Here is a 10,848-nt window from a genome sequence, read left to right as displayed (position 1 = left end):
CCTGCGCTAAGGCGACACCACCGAGATTTTAACAAGGCCTTTGCATCGCCTTCTCTCCCATCAGCGAACGTCATGACAAGCGGATGAGCGATAAAGGATCAGCCACTGAATCTGCGCGTACAGGCTTGGGTAAAAGGGCGAGATGACATCATGTGACTCAACACAGATTCGCGCTCGCACCTTCATTTGCTGGTACTTTATCGCCATCCGCCCGTCAGGCGTAGACTGCTGGGGTGCGCAGTCCTTGCCAAGATCTCGGTGGCGACGGCTAAGGGCGGATGGAAGTGTGTGCGAGCGGAGGACTGCAGTGTTCCTGCAATTTGAAATTTATTCGTTACATACGCAATTCGACAAGCCTTTCTAGTAGCTTCAGTCAAAATCACGTAGTTGAAGCAGTCGCATGGAATTGCGCTGGACGCTCCGTACTTTTGTGTGTGCGTGCATGTGACGGTTGCGACTCTAGCGTGGAGCACCAGAGGATTGAAATGGAGCCTTTAAGTGACAAGGATGTGAAAGAATGATGGATTGATGTGGCACCTTTGGTGAGCCTTTTTCTGACCTTTCGGTAATTGGTGGGAGGGCTCCGTTATTGTAAAGGAAGCTCCAGGAGCGATTTTGCGACCTTTTCGCGACATGCAGCGTGCGCGAGGTATGTTTTGCGCATGTCTTACGGTGCATCTTGAAGACGTCCATGAACGAATGTCTTTAAGAGCACATGGTGTCATGGTTGCTTCTATCGTCCTTCGGTGGGCGTCAGAGTACAGGGAAAAACTCTAAAGCAATAGGCGAGCACAGAGCCTTTGCACAGAATGGGGCCAGCGTATCCTCGTGTAATTGGGGTTCAGTTAGGAGCCGTATTAGCCTACTATCACGTGCTAATGCTAGCGAGGACAAGAAATATTGTGGACACCTGTTCTAAACATCCGTGCTTTATTGATTTATTATTTTTCTTTTTTTGCGCGATACCGCCGAAAAGCCGTCGCCGCTGCCGTTGACTGCGGTAGGGAAAAATCCTGATTGATCGACACGGTCATGACGTCACAACCGCATCACCTCGCGCGTTAATTTCAAACGCCCCACCATTCAAAGGAAGATAAAGAATTCAAGGCAGGTTCAAGTGAAGCAAACGTTAGGGTTCGAACGCAGGTCCTGGGCACAAACGCATAATCTACGAAGGGATTTTTTTTCGACATTGTATTTATTGCAATGAAACAATGATCTATACACATGAGCTTTGTACAAATTAGGAGGATAACAATATTAGATTAGCATGGAGCAGAATATGACACGATTCAGGAACAATGCACTAGAAACTGGGCATTGCGGCTCACAGCACGAAGAGGGAGCACCACTTCGAACTCTGTGCCTACAGTTCTGTTAAATGAGTCAGCGACGAAGGTTCGTCGTAACCAGGCATGATATGGGAGCACCTATTCGTACGCGTATTTGTGCATATGACTTAATGAAATGTTTTGGGATGCGTGCTGATGTTACAGCCAGGCCGGAAAAAAAAATTTGTTGTCACGACACACATATCTGTGTAGTTTTTGACAGTTATGTTGTAACAACAGAAATTTCTATAACAAGATTGGAGTCTTCAGTAGTCACAACGTACGACAGAAGTACAGGCTACAGAAATGTATTACAGAAAACGCTACAGTACCACGGAGAAGCACTACAGAACTGCATGAAATTCTGACGTTGATCACTGAACTGCAGAATATTTTGCCTTATTTTTGACATGGTTCGGAGTAGTGATAATTTTAATTATATAAATTGAAGAGAAAAAAAAAATCCGAAATTGAAAGGTGGGGTGAAACTCGACATCGCGTCTACTCTTCAAGTGAAGTTTAGGCGTGCTCGTAATTTTTTTTTTTGTGTCTATTATCATGATCACGAGGTCGCTGCAGTCCCAGAAGCAACAGACGAGCACACTGGGTGTCACTAAAACGAACTCTTTATTCGGCTGATTGTTCCTTCAAAAAAAAAAAAAAAGAAATTAACTCGGCGGGGGTCGTGATAAACCCTCTCGGCGGTCGTCTAAGGACAAAGCTGGCCGGTCTCTGCCGTTCGCAGTCTAAAGCTGGCAATATAGCGTTTAAAATAATGTGCGAAAAGTACCTACGATCACGTAGAATGATGTTGTAGCAGTTGCGCGCGGTCGCGATTCCATCTCGCATGACAATGCGATAAGGCCACGTGGCGGCCTCAATAAGCGAAAAGCAAAAAAAAAAAAAAAAAAAAAAGAACGATAAGGGTACGAAACTTCGCTCCCTTTAGTATTGGTCTTATCTAAATTTTAACATTTCTTGCACAGCGCCTCAAAAATAGCTCAGAATGGCGCATCGGTGGTTACTTCAGTGTTGACTTCTGGCAAATGACGTCATTGGAAGTTCAGTTGCGTCACTTCCCAAACAGAGGTAAAAATAAAATGTTAAATTTAAATGCAAATCGTTTTCATTACTCGTGCCTGTACACGGCGAGAAAGGCGAGGATCGGAGCAGAAAGGCAAAAGAAAATAAACTTGCGCAGTAAGTAGAAAAAGAAAGAGGCGTGAGGACCGGACAGAGCTCTCTCCTGTCCTCATACCTCTTTCTTCTACTTATTGCGCAAGTTTATTTCCTTTTGCTAATATGAACCAACTCGCCTAGAAGAAATTACTTATTGAGCAAAGAGGCTTTGTAAACCCTCATGTTTAGGGCTTCGGCTCCACTCTTGTGACATCAAGTGATGCAAAACAAGTAGGTGCTGAAAACTTTCATACCTGGAGTTGTCATTTTATATATTTATGATCTTGCTCCTCGCTGAGAGAGGATTACACTGAGTCAGACATGTATTACTTTTATATCTGCCTCCTATACAACTTGCCTGATTAAAATACTTTGACAACGAGCGTTATCGTACTTGTCCTTGCGCCTCCCTCAGTGTAGAGCGTGAAAAAGCGTGTGCACAGACTTTGCTCTTAGCCAACCGGCTTTCATGATTAATGACCAGTGTATAAGCAAAGAAAAAAGCTTTATACAAGCAGCAGAAAGTACTTTGCTTGCAAAATCATTGTTCGTTGTCTGTAAGATCCAACAGCCTATAGATCGTCAAATAAAGCAAGACGGCTGCGAGCACTTTAAGCTTGTCGACCGTTCTTTCTTATTTTCAATGCCCCCTTCAATCTCTGCAGCGCTTGACGACTCATATACTGAGTCTCAGTATTGAGCGAGAAATGACGCAAAAAGAGAAGTTCACGTGGCTGGGATTACTAGCACCCTAGCCGCAGCCAAGGTTGTGCCCTCTGAAGAGACGGCCGCGAAAATAATTAAGCTGTTCGTCATCTTTGTCTAAGCGGAGCGTTTTTAATTTGGGCCTCTGTGCCGGCAATCTCGCCACTTCTTTCCTCGCCTTTTCAGTCTGTCTAGTTTTTCTCTGTTTAGTGTTAGGAACGACCGCGTTCGTCCGTGTCGCGTAGCTGCTCCCCTTTCGTTCCATCCCGTCGCGAACCGCTTGATTACTTTCTAATTGCGTCGCTCCTCGAAAGCCCTTTCGTTGCCTCTTTGTCATGTGGCGACGAGACGTTCTTTTTACCTCTTCTCTCTATCTTGAAGTGGATCTCTCTTCTCTCATTCGTCATCCGTTTCTTCTTCCATTTTTTAGCTTCTACCTCCAATGAGCCGATCTTACTTCTGTCGCTCCAAACTCCTTTTTTTCCCCTTCGATCTTTTTTAACTTTCCCTTGGCCTGAATATACCATCTTTCGTTCCCTTTTCTTAACTTTGCTCTTCTCCTTTCCATCCCCTCTTTGGTGAGAATATCGCTTCTGGTTACTCTCTCTTTCCTACCCGACTTCCCCCTCCCCATTCCCCTTCTACCTTTTCGCTGCTCCCTCTTATACTTTTTTCGTTGATTCTGTCGTTCCGTTCTTCGCCTTTTATTCTTCTTTCTCTCGCATTTTGGGCGCGACTCCCGCGAGTCCTTCTGCGGCCGATGCGAGCGCTCGCTCAGTTTCCTTATCACCGACGCGTACTGCGGCAAGGAACGGAAGCGTCGCCTGGTGCGTTGCCATCGATTTATGACAGCGCGCACGCTTTCTACCACTGTTGCTGCTGCTACCGTTATTGCTGCAGACCGGCCTCGATTCGAGAAGGGCAATAAAACGTTCACTTTGTTCGCAATGTGTGCAGGGTCTACTTTGTTTTTGTTTTTCTATCTTTTACGCCTATTTTGCGTTTGGAAGGCAAGGCGGGATTGTTTTTCCTGCCCCGATTTTTTACTTTTTTTAGCTTCCCCATTACCAAGTTAGTGAGGTCGCAACCCTCGCATCTGCGCACAAAAGTATGAACCCTCTGCTTCGTTTTGTTGAGATGATCTGCGCCTGTCGGGAAGCATTACAATTTTAAACTTTCGCATTTACTCCTTTTCCTTTTTCTTTCTCCTGCTGCCGTTTTCGGTTGGCCCCGAGCCCGTGAGCAAAACTCGCTACTTGTAGAATCGATGAACTCTGCATGAAACACCTGTGTCAAAGGATACCTGTGTCCTTGAGCACAGTGCTCCCGCGAAGCCTTTAACGAGCTATTTCCGAAACGCTGCATGAACAAAGATCAGGCAAAGCCCGGATGGTGATTTGCGATGTCAGTACAGGTTAGAGAACCCAGTGTGCTTGAAATTCATTCCAAGCCCTCCTCTATAGAACCTCTTTATATCAACTTTTTTCCATTATTCGTTCGCTCCCGCTGCGCGGTCGAAGTGCCCTTTGAGGGTGTTACAAGTATACTGCTCGTTTTCTTTCCTTATATCCATCACAAGGTCACCTCCTACTTTTATTTTTTTTTTTGTTATTGTTAATATTGGACATACTATCAGAACTCGCGCGCGTGTGTTTCGTGGTTTTATCTATGTCGCCGTTCGCAGATTATCAAAAGAAAATCCACTCGCCCAGCGTCAGGTCAATTTAACTTTTCCACGAGCCGATTTCAACCGCACGCTTACGACGGTTATTGAATAGGTAGTCGGTGCTCGATAATTTATTCCCATCTCTGTATTGCTGGCTTCGGCTTCTTCTTCAGACTCCGGCTTCGGCTTCAGTTCCAGTCATCCGAAAGTGCAGGTGCTGCCGATATGTTACGGAGCACAGTCAGAGCTTGGAATTTTCTCATGCACTAAATGCCACAGATGAGATACTTTTTTATATTGTCCGTGGAATAGCGCACCAGTTACAATTGCTGGCATACGTGTAAAGTACTTTATTAAATTTCGCCAGGTAAGGAGTTACAAAAGCTTGGTAACCGAAGAGTTTTCCCTATTATAATGTCCAGTAATGTACGGTAACCCAACTTCTGGTTTTAACGCCATGGTGGCTCAACAGGTTTTTAACTGCAATTTTGGTTCAAGTTCGTCTGAGAATGCAACCTAAGATGATGCACTTTGCACCTATGGAAGCCAATAAATGGCATCCGTGCAGTCAGTTCTTGATACGAAATGAAAAAAAAAAAAAAAATTGTAAACATTTATTCGCAGCGTGAGTATGAAAGTGTTGACTTACAATCTTAAGCAAAATGTTCCCGAATCAATACAGGGACGTTTGTCTGTGGTGCGATGCTATACCCATTTTATATCACATCACTTGGGAATGCGATAGAAGCAAAGCTTTCCACATACTAGAAAATCCGAGTGCGGAACGGTGGGACAGTACGCTCTGCAACGGCAACCCAATCCTCCAACGAGGACTGGTCATCCATGCCCAGCGAGCAGCAAAACTCAGTGGAGCCCTCGAATAGGGGCGCCAACCCTGTGAGACGGAGCCAAATCATCTAGATAAAAAATGGAACTCTGTCGGCAATAATATCTGTAAAGTAGAGCAATGAAGTTCATCCTATCTTATCTTATATTATCCTATCTTATCTTATCTTATCTTATCTTATCTTATCTTATCTTATCTTATCTTATCTTATCCTATCCTATCGTACGCATTCAGAAACTCAGCTCTGATTCGTTGACATAATTGAGCGCTGCGCACTGTGATCGCGTCCGTAGTCATTGTCTTTCTGTTTGAAGCTAGATGGCTCAGCTTAGGACTAAATTTTAGAGAAGAAAAGTACGTTGCACGATTCCATATAAAAATGGGACAAAGCTCAAAGTAACAACTCTAGATCGTTGGGAATTACCTCCATCATTATATTCACTATGTAATATGACCGAAACAGAAATCATATTCCATTAAAGTGCTCCCGCAGCGTTTCATTGTTGTTAAAGAAAGGCCCTTATTTTTCATTTCACCCATAAACCGCACGTCAACGCATTGAAATTGCTTCGTCAGTTCACAAGCCCTGGGAGGTAACTAATTATCCCCCCCCCCCCCCCCCTCCCCTCGTCATCCCCTGCGGCCTCGAGCCGTTCGTATAAATACATTTTTGAATTCATTTGGTCCCTTGGATCGATGAAGCGCAGCTGGCGTACTGGACATCTTGTTCTAAATTTTCATAATTGCAGCACTTGGCGACTCCGCACTCAATTCATGATCGAAGTTTTTTGAACCGCGATATCTCGCCCCATTTCGTTCGCAAAAGGAAAAGCCAACCTCTGAACGTTCCTGTTTGTTGTGCGCAAGGAATCATTCCTTATTTACAACGTCCTCACCGCCCTTTGTTTCTAATAATAATAATAATAATAATAATAATAATAATAATAATAATAATAATAATAATAATAATAATAATAATAATAATAATAATAATAATAATGTGCGCAGGAACAACCATGTGGTCTCCGTGCTGCAGCACAAATAAAACAAACTAAGAAACAAAAATGAAAATGCACAAACATGTTTACACACAGAGAGAGAACACAAAAGAAGAAATAAATAATACATGAAATGAAACTGAGACGAAAAGAATCACGGAAAGTAAGCAATCGATGAGTAGCATCACTTATATACACAGTGAGAGAATTTTTGAGCACATCAGGAAAGAAAAAAAAAAACGAACATCCAATGTAAATGAACAGAGCGAGTTTTGGAAGATGTCAAAGTGAGGACAAAAAGAGTTAAATAACCACTGCATCCTGTCCAGAGGGGAGTGGGAATGAAGAGGAGAAACCTGAAATGGTCTGAATTCCCTCGTGCTCTTTCGCGGAACGCGCAATAGGATGTACTCTAAGAGCTGGGGGCACATAATGTGGCTATGAAGGAGTTTGTACAGAAAAATGATGTCAAGTCTGATACGACGGCAGTGAAGAGAAGGAAGATTCAGTTGGGCGCTCCTGGTGGAGCGAGAGGGGGAAGTTGCGCAAGGAAAGCGATAATGAAATATCCGTATTTTTTTTTTTTTTTGTACTCTGTCAACCTTGTCCAAGTTCGATTTGCAAGTGCCATTCCAAACAACCGACGCGTACACCAAGAGCGGCAAGCATATGGACAGGTACAGTTTTAGAAACGGAAGTGGAGTATGGAACTCTCTCGAAAGTCTGCAAACGAATCCGAGTGTGCGCATAGCCCGCTGAGCAATGCGTTTAGTGTGAGAGGAGAAGCTGAGGGGGCGGTCAAAAAGTACACCAAGGTCATTAATTTCATCAACCCTGTCCAACAGCACAGAATTCACAGAATAATGGTAGAGAAAGCTATGTCTTTTACGAGTAAAGGACACAACCCTAGTTTGGAAGAATTGAGGGTAAGTCGATTCTTAGCACACCAATCAGAAAAAGCAGATATGTCCGATTGCAACAACAAGCAATCTTGAAAAGAATATATGCCTTGAATATTTTTATATCATCAGCATAAAGAAGAAACGAGGAGTTCTTTATCGCCGAGGAGACATCATTAATAAAAACGGAGAAGAGAAGCGGGCCTAGTATTGAACCTTGAGGAACTCCACTCGTTGCAGGGTAAACGAAAGAAGTCTGTCCATTGACACTGACAAAGCAGAAGCGATCAAGGAGATAGTTGCGTAGGAGGGCTACGAGTGAGACTTCAACGCCAGAGAGTAGAAGTTTTTCAAGAAGTAGTGAGTGAGTAACAACGTCGAAAGCTTTGCTCATATCACAGTACACAGTGTCAACCTGACCGCTCTGAAGGACTGCTGCAGAGGCATACGTCATAAACGTGGCTAGGTTGGTAGAAGTAGAGCGACCCGACATGAAGCCATGTTGATTCGGTACTATGGTATGTTTGAGATGGAAGGAAAGTACGTTGTGCAAAGCTAATTCGAAAAGCTTAGAGGTTGCACATAGAAGAGAAATCGGACGATAATTGGAAACATCAGATTTGTTTCCAGACTTGAAGACAGGAAACACGCGTGCCATTTTCCACACGCGAGGAAAGGCAGCATTTTTTAAACAGTTATTAAATATGGCAGTCAGTACTGGTACAAAGATATAACTGAAAGCTTTTATTATGGCGGCTGGAATGCCATCAGGTCCAGGAGAAAAAGATGGTCTCAGACGCTTAAGACTCTCAGTTATCAACTCCTCGTCAAAGAGAATGGAATTAGATAGTGCACCAGATGGGAGGCAAACGGAATCACAATGTGGATGTTTGTAAACGGAGGAAAAATGTTGGGCAAAACTGTCGGCAACATCCCGAATTTCCGAACCCTGAGAGTCTACTAAGCTGATACTTAAATCTGATTTAATGGAACGCTTGCGAACGTAACGCCAGAACTGACTAGGACGATTTGAAGCACTCCTTTCCAAAGACTCAAGATAGGAGTCGTAGTCCCGCTTGTATAAGCGTTTGCAAAGAGACCACACACGGCGAAACTCATCTGCCCAATTGTGAAACCCAGGGCGTTTCGCTTTACGATGGGCCCGTTCCTTGAGTTTTAACGCCGTTATTAGTTCCCTTGAAAACCAGGAAGGGAACTTCCTACGCGTAGAAGTATGCCAAGGTATGTACCGACGCATACCATCAAGAACTATTTCTGTAAAGCGACTGACTTGTCCATCTAAATCATTAATGTCATTTAAAAGGGGCCAGTCGACGGAAGAGAAGAAATTGAAAAGATCGACATAATCACCACGTGCATACGCGAAACGTGGCGAATTCCTCACCCGATCTGAATTAGTGATGGTGAGGCAGAGACAGCAGTAGTAACTAGAAGCGGAGGGTGAAATTTGTCACAGCGAGTCAGCGCTATGTCTGAACTCGAGACTCGAACACTTTCAAAATTCGATAGACAGATGTCAAGAATATTACCACAGCAGTTTTCAATGAAATTGTATTGCTGCAAACAGTTAAAGGCTATAAAATCAAGTAGAGCGTTGCACTTAATATGTAATGATTGTTGTGAGAAGAAATAAATGAGTTCCAATTGATACCAGGAGTATTAAAGTCGCCTAAAATAATAATAATAATAATAATAATAATAATAATAATAATAATAATAACAATAATAATAATAATAATAATAATAATAATAATAATAATAATAATAATAATAATAATAATCAATCTTTATTTAATGTGCGCAGGAACAACCATGTGGTCATAGTGCTGCAGCATAAATAAAAAAAAAAAGAAACAAAAATGAAATTGCACAAACATGTTTACACACACAGAGAGAACGCAAAAGAAGAAATAAATAATACATGAAACGAAACTGAGACGAAAAGTATCACGGAAAGTTATCTATAAATGAGTAGCATCACTTATATACACAGTGAGAGAATTTTTGAGCACATCAGGAAAGAAAAACAAAGAAAACGGTAGATAGAAGAAAAACAACAACAACAACAACAAATAACTGACATTGATTATAGTAATAAAGAAATATACATAAAATAAACAACCATTCCAGGCGCAACAAGTGCATGGTACTTAAAACACAGGCTAGAAATACAGAATAATACAATAAAGAAGTAGAATTGAACAAGGGACAGTAACATTCGAATATAAAGTTTAAAGTTTAAATATAAGCAAGAAACGGATAAAAAGCAGTGCAAGTTACAGACAGCATTGAACAAGAGAAAAAGCAAAAAGTTGGTTTGGTTTGGTTTGTGGGGTTTAACGTCCCAAAGCAACTCAGGCTATGAGAGACGCCGTAGTGGAGGACTCCGGAAATTTCGACCACATGGGGTTCTTTAACGTGCGCTGACATAATACAATATTAAGGCTAGAAAGTGGGAGTTATATGTGATAAAGTACTATTTAGAATACAACGCTACGAACATCCAATGTAAATGAACAGAGCGAGTTTTGGAAGATGTCAAGGTGAGGACAAAAAGAGTTAAGTAACCACTGCATCCTGTTCAGAGGGGAGTGGGAATGAAGAGGAGAAACCTGAAATGGTCTGAATTCCCTCGTGCTCTTTCGCGGAACGCGCAGTAGGATGTACTCTAAGAGCTGAGGGCACATAATGTGGCCATGAAGGAGTTTGTACAGAAAAATGATATCAAGTCTGATACGACGGCCGTGAAGAGAAGGAAGATTCAGTTGGGTGCTCCTGGCGGAGCGAGAGGGGGAAGTTGCGCAAGGAAAGCGATAATGAAATATCCGTAAAAAAATTTTTTTTGTACTCGGTCAACCTTGTCCAAGTCCGATTTGCAAGTGCCATTCCGAACAACCGACGCATACTCTAAGAGCGGCAAGCATATGGACAGGTACAGTTTTAGGAACGGAAGTGGAGTATGGAACTCTCTCGAAAGTCTGCAAACGAATCCGAGTGTGCGCATAGCCCGCTGAGCAATGCGTTTAGTGTGAGAGGAGAAGCTGAGGGTGCGGTCAAAAAGTACACCAAGGTCATTAATTTCATCAACCCTGTCCAAGAGCACAGAATTCACAGAATAATGGTAGAGAAAGCTATGTGTTTTACGAGTAAAGGACATAACCCTAGTTTTTGAAGAATTGAGGGTAAGCCGATTCTTCGCACA

The 10,848-nt window shown here is 42.8% G+C and overlaps 1 protein-coding gene across 1 annotated transcript in view; it reads left to right on the top strand.

Annotated features, from left to right (window-relative positions):
- The first annotated feature begins 215 nt into the window (after positions 1 to 215).
- The window catches only part of LOC146182109 (uncharacterized), a 234,307-nt gene continuing 223,674 nt past the window's right edge, over positions 216 to 10,848 (top strand). Inside the window, exon 1 of the mRNA XM_084577118.1 lies at positions 216 to 542. Coding sequence (XP_084433244.1) covers positions 529 to 542 — 14 coding nt within the window. The 5' untranslated portion in view covers positions 216 to 528. The remainder of the gene's footprint in view (positions 543 to 10,848) is intronic.

This window comes from Amblyomma maculatum, chromosome 8 (genome assembly GCF_055883805.1).
Source record: "Amblyomma maculatum isolate TAMU_Amacu chromosome 8, ASM5588380v1, whole genome shotgun sequence".
Classification (NCBI taxonomy): Eukaryota; Metazoa; Arthropoda; class Arachnida; order Ixodida; family Ixodidae; genus Amblyomma; species Amblyomma maculatum.
This window is presented reverse-complemented; position numbering and strand designations above follow the sequence as displayed.